This window comes from Moschus berezovskii, chromosome 13 (assembly GCF_049115385.1).
Source record: "Moschus berezovskii isolate FMDL1 chromosome 13, NW_MosBer_1.0, whole genome shotgun sequence".
NCBI classification, from domain to species: domain Eukaryota; kingdom Metazoa; phylum Chordata; class Mammalia; order Artiodactyla; family Moschidae; genus Moschus; species Moschus berezovskii.
In genome coordinates, this window is record NC_142472.1 from 86,096,809 (window position 1) to 86,119,631 (window position 22,823).

Genomic DNA, 22,823 nt, shown 5'->3' on the forward strand with positions numbered 1-22,823 from the left:
ATAAGGTACAGCATGGTACAGTGTATGCATGGTCAGTTGTGTCTGACTCTTTGTGACCCCAAGGACTGTAGCCTGATAGGCTCCTCTGTCCATGGGATTTCCCAGGCAAGAAATATTGGAGTGGGTTGCCGTTTCCTTCTCCAGGGGATCTTCCCTACCTCTCCTGCATTGGCAGGCTGATTCTTTACCACTTGTATCATCTGGGAAGCCCCTAAGATATAGCATACTATGCAATTAATATAGATAATAAATTAGTAATGAGACTTTTAATCCAGTGTTAAAATTTGTATTATTTGTTTACATTCTCCGATTATAGAATATAGAATTCCTGTTACTGGATCATGGGTGTAATGTAGCTGATTCCTCAATAGGTTTGGTGCCTTGCTAAAGAAAGCCTTGACATGTAGCTGGACTTGTAACCTGCATGTCATACCATCAGGTATTTTACTGGAATAATTTTTGACATCTCATCTCCATAATACTTGGATTATTTTGTATATTGCTGTCTACTTAAGTTTATTCTAATGATTTACCTTGAAGATATAAAAATTATAATCATATAATTTTTTAAATTCCTTCACCTGGACTTGTGGAAAGATGAGATTATGACTAGTAGATGTTTAGAAAGAATTAGTTAACATTTCATTTTTTTCCTGTTAAATGTAATTAGGAAACTTAACTAGTTCAGTTCTTCTAGATGTTTTTAGTCATAACTTAGACTTTAGTGCTTTTTAAAATGCTGTTTGTTTATTTTTTATCTTTCTCTTATCTGAAGACCAAGACATTTGGAGGCGGTGGTGGTGGTGCTAGAAGTAATCTCAACATGAGTGCTGCTGGTAACCGAAATAGGGAAATTTTACAGAAAGAAAAGGCAAACAGATCAGAGGGAAAACATGAAGGTGTCTATAGAGAACTGGTAAGACTGAAGAACCAACCACAAAGTTTGTGTCTTTTTTTCCTTAATAGCCTTGTTTTAAAATTCTTGGAACTGCCACTAACTTTTTGAGTTTATTATAGACAGTGTTACAAGTCTGAGAAGACTTTCATTAAGGATTGCATTTAATTCGTGGAAAATTTGGATCATTTGAAAAATAATTTGCTTAAGTAAAATAAACTTAACTTTCTAATGTGTGAATGATATCTTTTGGAATGGACTGATAAAAAGTCATCAAATTATACAGAAAACATTTAATGGAAATTATATTCTAAAAGATGATGCATCAAAAACAGTTATCTGCCCTTTTCCTCTCCTTTCCCACATCTTTTCTCAGATTTTGTCTGAAGTCGTTTTGTTTTGTTCTTTGCAGAAAATATGTTGAAACAGTAAATGTATATTATAGATTCAATTGCAAAATATTACTAGATTTTTAAGATAAATGGGATGTCAGATGTTGTTGGGTATGCCACAGTGTCTTCAGATATAAGGGAACTGACAGGAATTCATTTTCCTCTGCCTTTCCAGCTTGAATGACCTTGGGTGATTTTGTCTAGAGAGTTCTAAGATTAGCTTAAATAATAGGGTTTGCCATATATAACAAGAAATCTGGAGCTGGATGGTTATAAAGATTGGCAAATTAAGCAGTATAACAAATTTAACAGTATAAATGTTGTATAACAGTATACAACAGTATAACAATGTTGGAACTCTGGTAGGCATCGCTGTAGTTTCTTGGCTTTCTTCTCTGGGTTACAGGATTCTCTCTGTGTTAAATCTTCATGCAGAAAGTTCAAAGGCAGGAATGAAAGGGGACATTTCTCTGTGTGTGGGTGTTTTATCAGATAAGAAAATAATTTTGGAAATCTCCGGTAGGTTCCATCTATGGTTCATTGACTAGGACTAGGTTATGTATCCATTCCTAAATCAATCACTAACTAAGGAGAATGGGTTTATAACAGAGCTAGACTATTGCTTCCTTGAGTACGTGATCATCTCATTGTAAAAAAAAAAAAGTTTTCAGGTTTGAGTGGATATAGCAAGTTGAAAAAGACACTGTCTCTTACTCAAGAAGTGCTTTAACTTGAGTGCATTGAGAACCGTTTTTTGGGAATCTCTTGCCATAGAATGCTAAAGACCAGAAGTTTGGGATTGTTTTGAGGATTAAAAGCATTAGAAGGGAGTGATATCACAAAGATGGCAAAACGGAAAGTTCCAGGAATTGTCTCCTCCACCAAAACAACTATTAAGCTGACAAATGTCTGAAGCAACCATTTTACAACTTTGGAGTCAAGTCAAACTCTTGCAGCATACAGAGTGGTGATGGATGAAAAAGAGGCTGGTCACTGGCTGATTACGGAGATAATGGAACAAAAACTCCAATGATCACAGATCACAAAGAACATAATCCTTACCAAAAAAGTTTGGAACAGTTACTAAACAAACATAACTGCGTTCCATTCCGTTCAGTCGCTCAATCGTGTCCGACTCTTGGCGACCCCGTGGACTGTAGCCTACCAGGCTTCTCCATCCATGGGATTCTCCAGGCAAGAATACTGGAGTGGGTTACCATTTCCTTCTCCAGGGGATCTTCCCGACCCAGGGATCGAACCCGGGTCTCCCGCATTGGAGGCAAGACGCTTTAACCTCTGAACCACCAGGGAAACCCAAACATAACTACAGTCTTCATCAAATAACAACACCAATCTCTGAGGAGGAGGGAGAATTTGATTTCCAAAATTGCCACCAGTACAGTATTCAGAATCTTCAGTTCTCAGCAGAAAATTATAAAGCATACCAAAAAATACAAAGTATGACTTATTCATAGGAAAAAGAAAGAAATTGAAAGAAACTATCCCTGAAGAAACCCAGGCATTGAGCTTAATTAAAAAAAGACCTTTAATTAACTGTCTTAGCAATACAGATCTGAAGGGAACCATTGACAAAGAGCTCAAAGAAATCAGGAGAACAATATAAGGATGATATATGAGGATATATCAATAAAGGTAAATTATAAAAAAAGAAAATGGAGTTTCTTGAACTAGAAAGTACAGTAGTAGAAATAAAAAATTTTCTTAGGTTCAACATCAAACAAGAGCAGGCAAAAGAAAGAATTACTGAGCTTTAATAGAGGGCAATTGAAATTACCCAGTCTAAGATGAGAAAGAGAGAAGGAAGAAGAAAAATAGAGCCTAAGGGATCTATGAGGCACCATCGAATATACCAGCATATACATTACAGGAGTCTCAATTGAAAAGAAAAAAGGATAGAAAAAATATTTGAAGAACTAATGCCCCCCCCATTACCAAATTTGATGAAATCTACAGATCTGAGAAGCTCAATGGTCTCCTATAGGATAAATTCAGAGACACACCAAGATGCATAACCTAGTTGTTGACAGGTAGAGACAGGATATCTTGAAAGCGATGAGAGAGAAGTAACTCGTCAAGTATAAGGGATCCTCAATAAATGGCCAATTTTTCACTAAAAACTATGAAGGCAAGGAAGCAGCGGGGTGATACATTGAAAGTACTGAAAGAAAACTCTTCATCTATATTTCTGTTCATAAAAACCGTCATTTAAGAATGAAGGAGACTAATCAAAAAGACAATTTGAAATTCTGATGACCAGGTACACAGTGCTTTTGCCTGTTGCATGGTTTTCAGTTCTTTATTTTCAGCAGTTGAAAAAAAGACTTGATTGGGGTGTCAGTGGATAGTTTCTTTAAACTATTTTTGACAGTAGATGATTTTATAGGTTTAATTGTGTCCCATCCATCATCCCAACGCCACCTACCCCCTAACAAGACAGATTGAAGTCTTGACCACCAATACCTTAAAATGTGACTGCCTTTCTTTGGAAATAGAATCTTTACAGAGATATCAAGTTAAAAAGAGGTCATTAGGATGGGCCCTCAGCCAAGATGACACTAATTTAGACACAGAGGCAGACACATACAGAGAAAAGTTGACATGAAGACGCACAGTGAGAAGATGGCTGTGTGACTGGAATGATGCATCTATAAACTAAGGAAAGCCAAAAATTGCCAGTAAACAGCACAAACTAGGAGAGGCAACAGAGAAGGCAATGGCACCCCACTCCATTACTCTTGCCTGGAAAATCCCATGGACGGAGGAGCCTGGTGGGCTGCAGTCCATGGGGTCGCGACTGAGAGACTTCACTTTCACTTTTCACTTTTTGTGCATTGCAGAAGGAAATGGCAACCCACTCCAGTATTCTTGCCTGGTGGGCTGCCCTCTATGGGGTCGCACAGAGTCGGACACGACTGAAGGGACTTAGCAGCAGCAGCAGGAGAGGCAAGGAAGGTTTTTTCCTAAAGCTGTCAGAGAGAGCATGGACCTGCCAGCACCTTGAATGAGAGAAATGAGAGTTTGGTTAACTGCAAATCAGGTTAACAAGAAAGGTAGAGTAAGTTTTACCGAGGTTGGATATGAATGGATTTTTAAGAGTGTTTTTTGGTTAAATTCTATATAAGGGACAGTATTCTTAATTAGATATTTACGTCTGAAATAATTGGGAGAGGGAAAGCCTTTGAAAGGAGTTTTTCTTTTTACATTTAGATAAGTTTTGAATAAGAAGGGTGGATTATAGTTTTAATGTCCAGGCCTTTTTACATTTACTTTAGTATATCTACAGCAGGGATGTAAATTTTCTCTTCTATATAGCTCTGACCTATCAATAGCTATTACTATGTTTGAAAAGGATTTTGTGTTTGGAATTTACAAAATCTAGAATTTCTTAAAAAGTCAGAGTTTTAAAAACAGGGTTTGTTTTGTTTTTTTTAAAAAAAATCCTTTATCAATGCCTAATGTGGGTATGAGAGTAGATGTCAGCAACGTGCATGCTGTCTTAAATACTATCTTAAAGCCTTATCCATCTCAACTCATAAAAGTACAAAAGTTAGTTGTGTATTTCTCAGCTGGTTATGGTTTGATAAATGTCTTCATGGGATATGTTTATGTTACTTAAACAGTCCTTTAATTCTACTCAGGTCCCGATTTTTCAAGATATGGGATTCTGACACTTGTAGATTTTTTAAATTTGTGGTATAGGCTGTCAAAGCTTCATAGATAGTATTGCTTATAAATTTAAAGCAGAATATTGAAACAATAGAGAGTAGGGAAAAAACCAAGCTACTGAGATGGTACCATTTTGTTAGCTTCTTTTTATACTTTCTATTTTTTAAGAAGTGCTATATAAATTGTACTTCCTTAGGACAGAGAAGTATTAACCATGAAAATTTTTCATTAGGTAGTTTTCACTGCCCATTTTATTTTCAAAAGCTTTATTGTGACATATCATAAAATTTATTTTTTTTGTTTTGCATTTGTAATGGTGCAAAGAAAGTACTCAAGGCATAACCTTGCATATCACAGATCTTTTCTTGACTGTTGGTATGAAAAAACAGCAAGCAAATTATATATTAATGTCACATTTTTCCATAAATATCAGACATAATTTTTAGTTACAAAAGAGTATATATTTAAAAACTTATACTTCGCTTGTTTATTGGCCATCGGCCTAACTTTTATTTGTTGCTTATAGGTTGATGAGAAGGCTCTGAGACACATAACAGAAATGGGCTTTAGTAAAGAAGCATCAAGGCAAGCTCTCATGGATAATGGCAACAACTTAGAAGCAGCACTGAATGTACTTCTTAACAGCAATAAACAGAAATCTGTTACGGGTCCACCTTTGAGAGGTATAATTCATTAATCAATGTGCCAGACAATATTGTTTGCTTTTCAGAGAAATGTATGTTGTTGACAGAAACTGGGTTTTGTTGCTGTGAAGTCTGTAACTTCATTTACCTTTATGGTAAGTGGAGGTAGCACCCATTTTGGAACTACAGAGACATATAGGTTATTCTTAGTCTCATAGTGTTCATCTTTATATAAAATAAAGTAGGTCTAATAAAACCAGATGGTCAACACCAAAATCAGATTGATTATATTCTTTGCAACCAAAGATGGAGAAGCTCTATACAGTTAGCAAAAACAAGACCAGGAGCTGACTGTGGCTCAGATCATGAATTCCTTATTGCCAAATTCAGACTTAAATTGAAGAAAGTAGGGAAAACCACTCGACCATTCAGATATGACCTCAATCAAATCCCTTATGATTATACAGTGGAAGTGAGGAATAGATTTAAGGGACTAGATCTGATTGATAGAGTGCCTGATGAACTCTGGACAGAGGTTCGTGACATTGTACAGGAGACAGGGACCAACACCATCCCCATGGAAAAGAAATGCAAAAGAGCGAAATGGCTGTCTGAGGAGGCCTTACAAATAGCTGTGAAAAGAAGAGAGGCGAAAAGCAAAGGAGAAAAGAAAGATATAAGCATCTGAATGCAGAGTTCCAAAGAATAGCAAGGAGAGATAAGAAAGACTTCCTCAGTGATCAATGCAAAGAAATAGAGGAAAACAACAGAATAGGAAAAACAAGAGACCTCTTCAAGAAAATTAGAGATTCCAAGGGAACATTTCATGCAAAGATGGGCTCGATAAAGGACAGAAATGGTATGGACCTACCAGAAGCAGAATATTTTAAGAAGAGGTGGCAAGAATACACAGAAGAACTGTACAAAAAAGATCTTCACGACCAAGATAGTCACGATAACGTGATCACTGACCTAGAGCCAGACATCTTGGAATGAGAAGTCAAGTGGGCCTTAGAAAGCATCACTATGAACAAAGCTAGTGGAGGTGATGGAATTCCAGTTGAGCTATTTCAAGTCTTGAAAGATGATGCTGTGAAAGTGCTGCACTCAATATGCCAGCAGATTTGGAAAACTCAGCAGTGGCCACAGGACTGGAAGAGGTCAGTCTTCATTCCAATCCCAAAGAAAGGCAATGCCAAAGAATGCTCAAACTACTGCACAGTTGCACTCATCTCACACACTAGTAAAGTCATGCTCAAAATTCTCCAAGCCAGGCTTCAGCAGTATGTAAACTGTGAACTCCCAGATGTTCAAGCAGGTTTTAGAAAAGGCAGAGGCACCAGAGATCAAATTGCCAACATCCGCTGGATCATGGAGAAAGCGAGAGAGTTTCAGAAAAACATCTATTTCTGCTTCATTGACTATGCCAAAGCCTTTGACTGTGTCGATCACAATAAACTGTGGAACATTCTGAAAGAGATGGGAATCCCAGACCACCTGACCTGCCTCTTGAGAAACCTGTATGCAGGTCAGGAAGCAGCAGTTAGAACTGTACATGGAACAACAGACTGGTTCCAAATAGGAAAAGGAGTACGTCAAGGTTGTATATTGTCACCTTGCTTATTTAACTTATATGCAGAGTACATCATGAGGAACGCTGGGCTGGAAGAAGCACAAGCTGGAATCAAGATTGCTGGGATTAATATCAATAACCTCAGATATGCAGATGACACTACCCTTATGGCAGAAAGTGAAGAGGAACTCAAAAGCCTCTTGATGAAAGTGAAAGAGGAGAGTGAAAAGGTTGGCTTGAAGCTCAACATTCAGAAAACAAAGATCATGGCATCTGGTCCTTTCACTTCATGGGAAATGGATGGAAAAACAGTGGAAACAGTGTCAGACTTTATTTTTTTGGGCTCCAAAATCACTGCAGATGCTGATTGCAGCCATGAAATTAAAAAACGCTTGCTCCTTGGAAGGAAAGTTATGACCGAACTTGATAGTATATTAAAAAGCAGAGACATTACTTTGCCAACCAAGGTCCGTCTAGTCAAGGCTATGGTTTTTCCCTTGGTCATGTATGGATGTGAGAGTTGGACTGTGAAGAAAGTTGATCACCGAAGAATCTATGCTTTTGAACTGTGGTGTTGGAGAAGACTCTTGAGAGTCCCTTATACTGCAAGGAGATCCAACCAGTCCATTCTAAAGGAGATCAATCCTGGGTGTTCATTGGAGCGACTGATGCTAAAGCTGAAACTGCAATACTTTGGCCACCTCATGCGACGAGTTGACTCACTGGAAAAGACTCTGATGCTGGGAAAGGTTGGGGGCGGGAGGAGAAGGGGACGACGGAGAATGAGATGGCTGGATGGCATCACCGACTCTGTGGACATGAGTTTGAGTGAACTCCGGGAGTTGGTGATGGACAGGGAGGCCTGGCGTGCTGTGATTCATGGGGTCGTGGAGAGTCGGACACCACTGAGCGACTGAACTGAACTGAACTGAATAAAACAATGTCTTGAGTAACACAGAAAATATAAAATAACTGGCTCTGTTTAATCTATTTCTAGAACTTGGCCTCTTTTATAACTGACTAAATAGTCTACAAACACTTAATAATTAACAGGAACATGACTTTTATTTAGTGTTATTTTTAAATTATTGTATGGTTAAGCATATGTGATTTTTCAAATCCTAGTCATATAATCTTAAAAAAAAATAAGTAGTTGCTATATAGCAGAGATTACCACAACATTGTAAGTCAACTGTATTTCAATAAAAAAAAAGTGGTTAAAGAAAGATCTTATAAAAATGTTTTATTTCCTTCAAACACAATTTACATGAACAAATTTCCAGATAGGCCATTTAGAAGATTAATGGTGCTAGTTAATATAGTCATTTAAAAATATTTTTGTTATAAAGGATATAGATCATACAGAAAAATATGGAAAGAAATATGTGTATAAAGTTTTGCTTAAACATGTAAGTATGTCTGCTTAAAATATGTCTGCTGATCATATTTTAGTGTATAGTCTCCTTTTGTTTTTTGCATGTATAATGTATGTGTCTTATTTTACTTCTTAAGGTAAAGGGAAAGGCAGGGGGAGAATAAGATCTGAAGATGAAGAAGAACTAGGAAATGCAAGGCCATCAGCACCAAGCACATTATTTGACTTCTTGGAGTCTAAAATGGGGACTTTGAGTGTGGAAGGTAGGCTAAACTTAACGTAGATTTCTGTTTAAAGCACCAAACTGTATTTGGAATTATAAAAAAAAAAGTATAGTATACTGACAATATAAACATATATTCTGAGTTTTGTAAATTTATTTAATCACAAATTTCCTGTTTGACAAAAGCACAGAATAAAATTTTAATTGTTGCATTCTGAAAACATTAAAGCTTATTTTGCCCTTTAACTCTATGATGGACAATCTCATCAAATTCTTTATCCCAGTTTACTAGCTGACAAGATTAGCTATGAAAACAGATTGTTATGTTGGATAAATTATTAATATTATTATATAATTTCATATGACTTTTTTGATTCTGAAATTAGTCTCTTTTTTCTCTACATATTAACACACTATATGAAAATGTGTGGTTGGGGTTAGGATTAAATGAGCACAGTGAGTGCGTATGCTCTCACATTGTGGTATATTTCTTAGTATGATATATTTTAATGATTAACATAATACTGGAAGAGATATAATTATGTTAAATATTTATTTTTAAACATGGAATATGATAAAGATATACTAGAATTAAAAGATTTTAATATGTGATTCCAAAGATTTAGGGAAATTATTTTTAGGGTTAATTTTCTCTTTCAGATATATTTTTGAATTAAATTTAAGCTCAAAGATAAAATGCTTTTATAATAAATTTTGAATGTACAAATTTCATGAAAATGGAATCTCTCATTAGGGTACAAAGAAAAGATAATGCATTGTTTGAAACACAAATGTTGGATGTAGACTGTAGCTGATTCGGAAGTAGACTCATGTAAGATCAATGTTTGCTTTTTTCTTGTTGCTTGCTTTTAAAAGTATGATGAATCATTTTCTAATGCTATTTCATAAAATACCAAAAGTTTAATAGCTTAAAACATTGCAAATATATTATCTCATAGTTTCTATGGTTCAGGAGTCTAAGTGTAGCTTAGTTGAAATCTCTGATCCAGGTCTCATATACTGAAATTAAGATTTTAGCTGAGCCTGTGATCTTGTCTGAGATTTGTGGTCCTCTTACAGGCTCATGGTAGTTAGCAAAATTCACTTACTTGTGGATATAGAATTGGCATGTATTGCTTTCTCATTTAATATTTCCAGGGTAGTGCTTTCAGCTCCTAGAGACCCTCAGGTCCTTGACACGTGACCCCATCTCTAGCAGTTCACATGTTTGTGTCTAAAAGGTTAGCAGGAGAAACCTCTGTTGCTTCTTAAAATCTCTCTGACTTATAGATATTTTTGTCCCAGCCTCCCTTTATACTGTCCCTGTCAGAGCTTCTTTGATTTCCTTTTATCCTTCTCTTTCCCTACTTTCCTTGTAGCTGAGACGGTAAAGAATCTGCCTGTAATGCAGGAGACCCAGGTTTGATCCCTGGGTTGGGAAGATCCCCTGGAGGAGGAAATGGCAACCCACTCCAGTATCCTTGCCTGGAAAATCTCATGGACAGAGGAGCCTGGTGGGCTGTATTCCATGAGGTTGCAAAGAGTTGGCCATGAATGAGTAACTAACACTTCCCTTCATTTATTTGCTTTTGACTCCTAGAGTCTCTTAACTCACAATGAAGTTGAGATTGAGAATAGCAGTTCTACTGTGATCTGTGTGTCTGTCATCCTTCAGTTCTCACACAGTATATCCTATCCAAAAAAAGTTAGTAATTTAAGTATTCCACTTGGAAAAAGGTATTAAAGTTAATCAAGATACATGACATGAATAATACACTCAAAACCAAGCTTCAGTGATAGACTTATTTCTGAGGGGACAGATATTTATGAACACATGTTAGTATTGAATATTGTTATGGTAGACTGTTTTGTATTTACTTTGTTGTTATTAACATGTTACAGAGGAATGTGGAATGTGAGAAAGAAATGGACATTATAATGGTATTTCCCACCCTTGATTTTCACAATGAATATAACCTGTGACCTTTATAAATCTCCAAATTCAAAAATTAGATATTTCCAACATTTGTACAGACTCTTAAATTTTATCGAAATTCACACTTTCTCTTGATCATCCTAATGCTGGAAATTACCCCCTCCAACTTACATTAGACTTGTCTGCCCTACTTGATAACTACCATTCTCACAGAAGCAAATTTTTATTCTTTCCTAGAACATTGTGTGGAGAGGCCAGCTAACCAAGATGAGAGATGGGCAGAGGCTTCCTAGAGTGGGTGGCTTTTAGACAGGTTAAAGAGGGAGCATTGAGGGAAGGGTATACCAAATGTAGGGAACTCTGAATGTTCAGGATTGGAGGCATCAAGAACATTAGTTCCTGTGAATTGGAGGTTATGGGAGAGATGGAAACAGAAGGCTACAGTTAGAAGTGGTAGACTGGAGACAGATCAGGAGGATTTTGTCCTAAAAGATTTTTTTGTGTGTTTGGTGTTTTTTTTAATTTATTTTTAATTGGAGGATAATTGCTTTACAATATTCTATTGGTTTCCACAATATCAAATCCCTTATGATTATACAATGGAAGTGAGAAATAGATTTAAGGGACTAGATCTGATAGAGTGCCTGATAAACTATGGACAGAAGTTCGTGACATTGTACAAAAGACAGGGATCAAGACCATCCCCATGGAAAAGAAATGCAAAAAAGCAAAATGGCTGTCTGAGGAGGCCTTACAAAAAGCTGTGAAAAGAATAGAAGTGAAAAGCAAAGGAGAAAAGGAAAGATAATACCCATTTGAATGCAGAGGAGAGATAGCAAGGAGAGATAAGAAAGCCTTCCTCAGCGATCAATGTAAAGAAATAGAGGAAAACAACAGAATGGCAAAGACTAGAGATCTCTTCAAGAAAATTAGAGATACCAAGGGAACATTTCATGCTCGATAACGGACAGAAATGGTATGGACCTAACAGAAGCAGAAGATATTAAGAAGAAGTGGCAAGAATACAAAGAAGAACTGTACAAAAAAGAGCTTTAAGACCCAGATAATCACGATGGTGATCACTCACCTAGAGCTAGACGTCCTGGAATGTGAAGTCAAGTGGGCCTTAGAAAGCATCACTATGAACAAAGCTAGTGCAGGTGATGGAATTCCAGTTGAGCTAGTTCAAATCCTGAAAGATGATGCTGTGAAAGTGCTGCACTCAATATGCCAGCAAATTTGGAAAACTCAGCAGTGGCCACAGGCCTGGAAAAGGTCAGTTTTCATTCCAATCCCAAAGAAAGGGAATGCCAAAGAATGCTCAGACTACCGCACATTTGCACTCATCTCACACGCTAGTAAAGTCATGCTCAAAATTCTCCAAGCCAGGCTTCAGCAATATGTGAACCGTGAACTTCCAGATGTTCAAGCTGGTTTTAGAAGAGGCAGAGGCACCAGAGATCAAATTACCCACATCCCCTGGATCATAGAAAAAGCAAGAGAGTTCCAAAAAAACATATACTTCTGCTTCATTGACTATGCCAAAGCCTTTGACTGTGTGGATCACAATAAACTGTGGAAAATTCTGAAAGAGATGGGAATACGAGACCACCTGACCTGCCTCTTGAGAAACCTATATGAAGGTCAGGAAGTAACAGTGAGAACTGGACATGGAACAGCAGACTGGTTCCAAATAGGAAAAGGAGTACGTCAAGGCTGTATATTGTCACCCTGCTTATTTAACTTCTATGCAGAGTACATCATGAGGAACGCTGGGCTGGAAGAAGCACAAGCTGGAATCAAGATTGCTGGGTGAAATATCAATAACCTCAGATATGCAGATGACACCACCCTTATGGCAGAAAGTGAAGAGGTACTAGAAAGCCTCTTGATGAAAGTGAAAGAGGAGAGTGAAATAGTTGACTTAAAGGTCAACATTCAGAAAACGAAGATCATGGCATCTGGTCCCATCACTTCATGGGAAATAGATGGGGAAACAGTGTCAGAGTTTATTGTTTTGCGCTCAAAATCACTGCAGATGGTGACTGCAGCCATGAAATTAAAAGATGCTTACTCCTTGGGAAGAAAGTTATGACCAATCTAGATAGGATATCAAAAAACACGTTATTTTGCCAACCAAGGTCCATCTAGTCAAGGCTATGGTTTTTCCAGTGGTCATGTATGGATGTGAGAGTTGGACTGTGAAGAAGGCTGAGTACCGAAGAATTGATACTTTTGAACTGTGGTGCTGGAGAAGACTCTTTCACGTCCCTTGGACTGCAAGGAGATCTGACCAGTCCATCCTAAAGGAGATCAGTCCTGGGTATTCATTGGAAGGACTGATGCTGAGGCTGAAACTCCAATACTTTGGCCACCTAATGTGAACTGTTGACTCATTGGAAAAGACCCTTATGCTGGGAGGGTTTGTGGGCAGGAGGAGATGGTGACGACAGAGGATGAGATGGCTGGATGGCATCACTGACTCGATGGACATGGGTTTGGGTGAACTCCAGGCGTTGGTGATGGACAGGGAGCCCTGGCGTGGTGAGATTCATGGAGTTGCAAAGAGTCGGACACGACTGAGTGACTGAATTGAACTGAGCTGAGTGTAAGCAACACTGAACAAAACACAAAGACTTAGCAGGATTTATTCTGAATGCAATAATCATATATGATCTCGCATTTTTGTAATCCATAATAACATTATAGTCTTTATTTCAAAGATTTATTTCCAAAATAAGCCTAACTAGTTGTTTTGAATGGCTGAGAAAACCGTGAAACAGACAAACTTGAAAATATGACTTGGTTTGTTGTTCCAGTGTTTTAAATGTTTGACCGGAGAAACTCACCCATTCTGTAGATGCTCTGCTCACCTTAAATTCTTTCTTTGGTGATGTTGACAGCATACCAGAGGAGATTGATGACAATGCACGTGAGCACAAATAGCTGGACAATAAATTGATACATAAATGGACTAGAGATTCTCTTTCTTGTAGATGTCTCATGCAGGCATACCTGGAAGATATTTCAGGTTTCATTCCAGACCACCACAATAAGGTGAATATCGCAGTAAAGTCACACAAAATTCTTTGGTTTCTCAATGCATTTAAAATTTATGCCTATCCTATACTACAGTCTGTTAGCTGTGCAATAGTATTATGTCTGGAAAAGGACATACTTTTATTAAAAATACTTAATTGTTAAAACATGCTAACCATCATATGAGCCTTCATCAAGTCATAGTGCAACATTAAAGATCACAGTTCACACACCACTATAACAAGTATAATACTAATGAAAAAGTTCGAAATAGTTGCTGAATTTCCAAAGTGTGACACAGAGAATTTTGTTGTTGTTCAGTCACTCAGTCGTGTCCAGCTCTTTTCGAGTCTATAGACTGCAGCACGCCAGTCTTCCCTGCCCTTCACTGTCCCCCGGAGTTTGCTCAGACTCATGTCTGTTGAATTGATGGTGCCATCTAACCTTCTCATCCTCTGTTGCCCGCTTCTCTTCCTGCCCTCAGTCTTTCCCAGGGTCTTTTCTAATGAGACGGCTCTTTGTATCAGGTGACCAAAGAATTGGAGCTTCAGCTTCAGCCTCAGTCCTTCCAGTGAATATTCAGGGTTGGTTTCCTTTAGCATTGGTTGGTTTAATCTCTTTGCAGTCCAAGGGACTCTCAAGAGTCTTCTCCAATACCACAATTGAAAAGCATCAGTTCTTTGGCACTCAGCCTTCTTTGTCGTCTAACTCTCACAGCCATATATGACTATCAGAAAAACCATAGCTTTGAGTGTTCAGACCTTTGTCAACACGGAGAATGGAAGTAAGCAAATGCTAGTACCAGTAGGCTTGCTCAATGCAGGGTTGCCACAAACCTTAAGTTCTTCTTTAAAAAATGAAAAATCTGCAAAGTGCAGTAACCGAAGTATCCCTGTATTCTCTTGGCCCTGTCTTCACATAACCCCGTTAGAATAAAGGTGACAGGATTAATAGGTGTGGTCATCCTCAGGTCTCCTTCAGGGATCTTTCTGTTACTCTGTCTCTTGTTAACCCTCATTCTGTTGGTATGTTCCTGGAGGAGTTGAGGCTCATAGTAAAGCAAGCAGTTGAAGCAAACTACTGAATTGTTTTTACTTTATGATTTCATATTTCTTTTTAACTGAAAATAAAGCTCAGAATAAATTTTTACTTCTCTAAAATTGAATCTCCACTTTGGAGATTCAAAATTTGTCATTGTTCCGTAAATCTTATATTGTAAAATCAACTCTTCATGATGGGAAACTCTGCACCTAAGAAAAATGTAGAAAACTTTTCAGGATAGTCTCCATAAATTTTATTGGTTAAGTGCCATATAGAAGGCTAATGGGAGGAATTATGGGCTTTTAATTTTATTCACATTCATATCATCAGTATCATTATTTGGGTCTGTTACAGACCTAAGTTTATTATAAGTAATCGTGACTCAGCGATGTGTATTTTTATTTGTTTGTTTTTTAATGTTTGTTTCTAATTTAGTTGAGTCACCAAACCTCTCCTATGCCATTTAAGCTCTCTGAGGATTTTGTTTAGTTTGGGCATCCCTGGAAGCTGTGTTTAATTTAATAAGCCCGGGCTTGGATGCACTTGTTATGTCATATCAAGTTCTGTGTAATATGTTAGGTTTGTTGGGAAAAAATAATATATCCTCTAAAAACATGTTTCTGACAGATTTAATGCAGGTAAGTAACACACTTTCACATTGTAAATAGTTTCATTCCTTTATTCTGATTTTTAAAAACTCCCATCAGATGTAGTTTTGCATTGGAGATGATGTGAGTTTGGTTCAAGCCACTAGAATAAAGAAAGTTACGTTTTTTTTTTAAATTCCTAGGGCGTATAAAACTTATGTATACCTTATACAGGAGTATATTAAGTATGCAATCAGTTCAGTTCAGTCGCTCAGTCATGTCCACCTCTTTGCAACCCCATGAACCACAGCACGCCAGTCCTCTCTGTCCATCACTAACTCTCGGAGTCTACCCAAACCCATGTCCATCGAGTCGGTGATGCCATCCAACCATCTCATCCTCTGTCATCCCCTTCTCTTCCTGCCCTCAATCTTTCCCTGCATCAGGGTCTTTTCAAATGAGTCAGCTCTTCACATGATGTGGCCAAAGTATTGGAGTTTCAGCTTCAACGTCAGTCCTTCCAGTGAACACCCAGGACTGATCTCCTTTAGGATGGACTGGTTGGATCTCCTTGCAGTCCAAGGGACCCTCAAGAGCAGGACAGTTCCAGAAAAACATCTGTTTCTGCTTTTTTGACTATGCCAAAGCCTTTGACCGTGTGAACCACAATAAACTGTGGAAAATTCTGAAAGCGATAGAAATACCAGACCACCTGACCTGCCTCTTGAGAAACCTGTATGCAGGTCAGGAAGCAACAATTAGAACTGGCCATGGAACAACAGACTGGTTCCAAATAGGAAAAGGAGTATGTCAAGGCTGTATATTGTCACCCTGCTTATTTAACTTATATGCAGAGTACATCATGAGAAACGCTGGGCTGGAAGAAGCACAAGCTGGAATCAAGATTGCCAGGAGAAATATCAATAACCTCAGATATGCAGATGATACCACCCTTATGGCAGAAAACAAAGAACTAAAGAGCCTCTTGATGAAAGTGAAAGAAGAAAGTGAAAAAGTTGGCTTAAAGCTCAGCATTCAGAAAACGAAGATCATGGCATCTGGTCCCATCACTTCATGGCAAATAGATGGGGAAACAGTGGAAACAGTGGCTGCCTTTATTTTTCTGGGCTCCAAAATCACTGCAGATGGTGATTGCAGCCATGAAATTAAAAGACGCTTACTCTTTGGAAGGAAAGTTTTGACCAACCTAGATAGCATATTAAAAGCAGAGACATTACTTTCCCAACCAAGGTCCGTCTAGTCAAGGCTGTGGTTTTTCCAGTGGTCATGTATGGATGTGAGAGAAGTATGCAATAACATTGTCTAGAAAACAATGTATATACCTCCCTTAATTAAAAATTGCCTTATTACTCAAAAGCGCTAAGCATCATCTAGCAATTCAGAGTTGTCACAGATCTTTAATTTGTAATAAATGCATATTGGCAAAGTACAAGGAAGCAAACTTCAGTAAAATAAGTAGTGCCTGTAGCTGTTCATCACATGTACTTTTCCTAGAGATTTTCCCGTATCAACTTTTATGTTGTTCCTTTTGAGTCAAAGGTAATTCTACCTGACATTATTACCAATATTATGAAAAAAATGAGGTTAGATTACACTGTTATATGACAGTAATAACTAAAGTGTCTGTGACATCTAACAGTTTGATATCAAGTTGGTAATATTTAGTTGATCAAAATGTGATAGGCTTGTATTCAGAAAGGCTTTTGTATATACACTTTAAAATTTTTTTGTTTTTTGTAGACCTGATATAGTCCTGGCCAGATTATCAGGCCAGCTCCCAACTTTACATACCTTAAATTTATCAATATATTACTTCAGTAATATGTAATTACCATTTAAAACAATACCCACTAGAAATATGTATTTTCAGTGTCAGCTTGGGACAGAAAAAGTAGGTTTTATTCTTTCTGTTATCATGGAAGATATCTATGTTTGCCAGAGATAGAGTTTAAGGGATACATTAAGATAATAACTTTACTGTTTTAACTTTCTACACCTTAAATAAGACCAAATAAACCTTAATTTTTCTGAATAAGGAACAAGGGACATTGTGAGAAAAGTGGACAGGGTATCTTCAGTTCATACTTCTCTGTTTCCTTGTTTATGTAGCTTATTTTGCAAGTTAAATGTATGTTACAAGTTTTATTTATGTTTCTCCATATTTTTTGTCAAGAAGCATGATTATCTGAGTCTCAGTCCTTTAGGCTTACTGGTATAATTTGAGAAGAACCCCTCATAGCTAGTTGCATTTACTTTCAAGATTACCTTTCTACTTTCAAGCTTGCCAGCTTGTTACTTTCTTATAAGAGTTACTGAAGGCAGTAAGAAGTAACCAGGACCTTTCATCACCCTGGCATTTTCATACTAAGTTCTCTAAATCATTGGCCTGATTAGTTAGGTGCTCCAGTTCCAAGACAACAGACTGCAGTTTAGCCATTCAATGAGGAGTGCCAACTTCTTTTAGGGGATGCAACGGCTTTCACTACCCTGTACCCTTCCTTTACTAAACAAGTTTTACATTTTAGGTTCTGTCACTTGTATCACTCTTTTTCTTGGCACTAATTTCTAAGTTGGGGCTTCATAGGTGGCTCAGTGTTAAAGATCCACCTGCCAATGCAGGAGACATGGTTTTGGTCCCTGGGTCAGGAAGAACCTCTGGAGAAGGAAATGGCAACCCACTCCAGTATTCTTGTCTGGAAAATTCCATGGACAGAGAAGCCTGGCAGGCTACAGTCCTACAGTCTATGGGGTTGCAAAAGTGTCGGACATGACTTAGCAACTAAATAATTTCTAAGCTAGTTTGCTTTAAGCTGTGAGCCACAGAAATCCAAATAAGTAAAAAGGTAATATATTGGCTCATATAACTAGAACGTTTTTCTCTGTCTTTGAATTTTGTGTTGACAGACTATGTCATGTGATAGCAAAGACCTTCCCATGAAGCACCAAGTATAGGCTATGGCCAACATATATAAGGGTGGGGCATAATGACACGTATAGATACACAGGTAAAAAAGCTCATCTTAATTTTTAAGCACATGTTTTTTATTTTTGGAAAAAGATAAATAGCTTTCATCATATAATTATTGATTCACCAAGCTCAACTGAGTTCCACTGGTGATTTTGGCATTGGTGTGTATGAAGCGGCTGGAACAGAGAGACTTGGATAAAAGAGCACTACAGATGTTGGTGTCAAATCTCCATTCGTAATATGAAAAGGTAATAAAAAAATATTTCTCAGAAACAATCAAATGGTCCTTATACCTGGAAGATCTGGCAGAAAAAGACCTTCTGTCTTCTAATGTCTGTATCTGCCACCTTCTTAGGAGAGCTAAGACAGCTTAATTGATTCTGGATTATATGTAAAAGGAGGGAGTAGTTCCCATCACTCAAAGTAGAGTTCTGTTACCAAAATAAGAGGAGAATTGAAAAGATGCTGCGGCAGATATATACAACTGATTCTACCACTACTTAACTGATAGCTCTGGTATTTGCTAGTTGTATGTCTTTGAGCAAGTTATATAATCTCTCAAATCTTTATTTCTGTATTGGGAAATGGGAAAACAGTAGCACTGCCTAAGTTTGCAGTTATGGGAAGATTAAGTTAGGTTATGCATGCTAAGTGCTAAGCACAGTGTTTGGCACACATTGGCCTCCGCATAATGGTCGTTGTGCCACACCACTACCACTTTCACCGTCATTATCATCATTTTAAAAAATTTATTAGTTTTTTAAATGAAGGATAATTGCCTTACAGAATTTTGTTGTTTTCTGTCAAACTTCAACACATTATCATCATTTTGATTAGCAGCGGTAGCAACAGCATCTTCCACTCACTGTCTCTAAATCTCCTCCCTTATCCTACCTTGGGCACTCATTGGTTCTCCACTGACTCTTTGCAGACTCTTCGCAGAACTTTATCATCTCATCTTCCGTATAGCAAACAGTGATCTTTCAGAGCACAAATTTGATCCCATTACCCCCTTGCTTAAAATGCTCCATTGACTCACCTTATTGACACAATAAAATTGAGACTATAATATATTTACTGTTTTGTGCAGTTCCAGTTATTTTCTGTGGATTTTGTGAGAATTTATCTTGGTTAGATTTTGTGAGAATTTATCTTAGCATTTATCTTGGTTAACATAATGCGTAATTTCAAATTCTACATAATATTCAGATATAAATATTTAGATATTATCAGATATAACATTAATGGATGATGGTTAATGGACATGAAGTTTCAGGCTTCTAATGGTTGGTAGGTGTCTTTTTATTTTCATTTAATCAAGTTTTAAGTCAGTTTAAATATTTCAACTTAATAGATTTATAGCTTGAATTTTGATGACTTAAAAGTAGGGATACAGGAAGGAAATGTGATAGAATGGTAATAGTTGGAAAGTCAGGAAACTAGGTCATGAAGAGAGAGAATATATTTGTGTTAGGCTGGATGTTCTTGTACAGGATTTCCTCAAGAAGGGACTGCCCATATTATGTATGTTTACATCTAATTACATCAAACAACATTCTTCCTCAAATGAGGAATTTGATTGATTAAAATTGATGGTGGAATGCTTCCTTGGAAGCCAGGAGTGAAGGGTTGCTATGTGAATAGTCATAAGCTGTTAGCAAAATGTGTCATTTTCCACACACTATTTTTCACTTTCTCTCTGACCCTAGCCACCAGTATGACTTTCCCAGTCCTTGACTTTTTCTGATAGTGCTTTACCATTAACTTGAATTAATTGTTTCTGATTCTGTCATGTAGACTTGTTACCTTAACAGTGAATACTCTATACCTATGATCCTGTAGTCTGTAGTTCTTGTGCCTGATCTCATATGAGTACAGATAAGTACTGAAATTGTTAAGTTTTATTCAGAAGGTCTTTTAGCAGTTTGTCAAAGCCTCAACGTTTGTTACTGCATTTTAGACAAGTGACAGTCAACAGTTGATTGGAAATTAAAGCTAGAACCAAGAATTGGAACAAAATTCCTGGCCATTCGTTAGAGTTCTTTGAAATGCTCTGGTCTCTGTTGTTATTTGACATTATGGTCCCTAGATTTGCAAACATTCTGACAGCATAGCATCTGACGTTATCCTTTTGTCAGGGCAGGGAACCAGGAAGTTTAAGGTGTTAGATAAATACCAGGTGGGAAGTGAAAATATCCACAGTGCTGCACAGGTAATATCCTGCTTATTAAAGTACAGTTAGTAGTTATTTGAATTTAATAATTAATAGTATATAGAAATTTATAAATGAATTTAGGGATAGCGTCAGTGAAAAAATTTAAAGATAATATATGGAAAGTTGGTGAAAATCGGCTTACCATAAATTTGAAATACATTTTATGTTAAGTTTTTTAAAAATCAAGGAGACACACTAAAATGAAGATAGGCAATTGAAGTTAGAGATCAAATGGAGATGGAAGAGGCAATGAAAGAAGCTGAGAAAAAAGCTGCCAAAAAAGCAGGAGGAGTAGAAGCAGAGGGAAGGATGTGAAGTGTCCATTGGTTTGCACAGCATTAATAGCACGTGCGCTGGTGAATGTTTAACAGCTGACCCTGGGGAAGAGGTGGGAGGCAGGGAAGCAATGCTCTAATTTTTAGCTTTTCCTGATTTCCGTGGTGTAAATATTCCACTATGGCTAATTTCAAATTATGAGTGGCTACTTTCAAGTTAATTTCAGTTTGCAACCAGATTGCAGATTTTCTGAAAATTTAATGATCAGTTTTTATGCAGTATTCAGACTGGCTCCAACACATCACTTATTGGAGATCTTGGCAAAAATAGTGTCAGCGAAGTAGTGGGGTTAGAAGAAAGCTGAAGGATGTCCTGTAGATAAATGATCTGTGGACATCAAAATGATTATTTTGAAGAAAGTGGTAAGAAAGAACATATTTAATATAGCATGAAAAAGTTACTCTTTAAGCTTGGAGTGATGAGCAATATCTCTTCCTATCACATAATATTTTTAAAAGACTACATTTTATGTTTTACTATATGGAGAACATTATCACTTAATAACCACTTGTGTTTATATGTACCTGCTAAGAATGAGATATAGTTCCTTATTTTAACCTTTGTAATCGAAGTCAGAATTCATACAGAGTAAATTTATAGAGGAAGTAATTTTTTACAAGGGGAACCAAAACATGTAAATTTTGAGCTGATAAACTTTTATAGCTGCACAATTTTGTCATCATTACAGAATATCTAAAGATATTCAGGTAAAATATGTAAAGATATTTTACATGAAAGCCTTTATTTGTATAATTGGGAAAATTAGTTGAAAATTTTGATGTGAAAAAAATGTAATCTGGTCTGTATATAGACATAGAAATATTAGAAGTGTTATGCTTCTGTTTTAATGTGAATTCATGTACTGATCAGTTAACACCATCTTTTTGTAACAAATGTCTTTGATGATTTCTTTTTATTTTGCTTTATTTGTTGAAAGATTACTCAGCAGTAATTTTAACTACTCTACTTGAATTAATATATACATTAGTTGTAATCTGTTTTTACTTTGACATTTTAAAAATAATATCTAGCTAATAAATAGGTATTCCTTTTGTTTTGCATTAATGGAAAGAGGTTATTAGTTTCAGGTCAGAATTTTGGCATTCCTAGTATCCAGATTTATATATTTTTAGTTCATCAGAGATTGTGAAAGAACTTTTGTGACTTTTGTATCATACCAGGAATGAAGGCACTGGCGACCCACTCCAGTACTCTTGCCTGAAAAATCCCATGGACGGAGGAGTCTAGTAGGCTGCAGTCCATGGGGTCGTGAAGAGTCGGACACGACTGAGCAACTTCACTTTCCCTTTTCCCTTTCATGCATTGGAGAGGGACAAGGCAACCCACTCCAGTGTTCTTGCCTGGAGAATCCCAGGGACGGGGGAACCTGGTGGGCTGCTGTCTATGGGATCGCACAGAGTCGGACACGACTGAAGTGACTTAGCAGCAGCAGCAGCAGGAATGAACAGATGTAGGTGATGAAATTGTAGCTAACACATGTCTTGTTACACTCTGCTTTGTTTCTCCAGGCAGGCAGCTTGCATAGGGAGAAAATTATGGTCTTTTTCTTCAGTTAGACTTGAGTTCAGCGCTGGCACTAATGTTTTCTAGCTGTTAACTCAGCTTTTTGTTAATTTACTTATAAAATAGAGATAATAATATTGCTTTTCAAGGTGGTTGGGAGAATTACATGAAGTAGTGTAGTAAAAGACCTTTGAAGTAGAGTCAGGTACATAGTGAAATATTAATTAAGCCATTTCTTCAAGTAGGTGTCTCAGAATAAAATGAAGGATCATCTTGGGAAACAAAATGTACTTGTTTTTCTACTATGAAAAGCAGGTACAGCTGCAACTGGAGAATGAATACTCTGCAAAGAAGTATTAATATTTTA

General features: G+C 37.1%; 1 protein-coding gene across 1 annotated transcript in view; it reads left to right on the plus strand.

The window, feature by feature from the left end:
* TDRD3 (tudor domain containing 3) overlaps positions 1-22,823 on the plus strand; it is a 210,516-nt gene that overhangs the window by 129,270 nt on the left and 58,423 nt on the right. Inside the window, exons 8-10 of the mRNA XM_055426003.2 lie at positions 776-916; positions 5,501-5,657; positions 8,704-8,829. Coding sequence (XP_055281978.2) covers positions 776-916; positions 5,501-5,657; positions 8,704-8,829 — 424 coding nt within the window. The remainder of the gene's footprint in view (positions 1-775; positions 917-5,500; positions 5,658-8,703; positions 8,830-22,823) is intronic.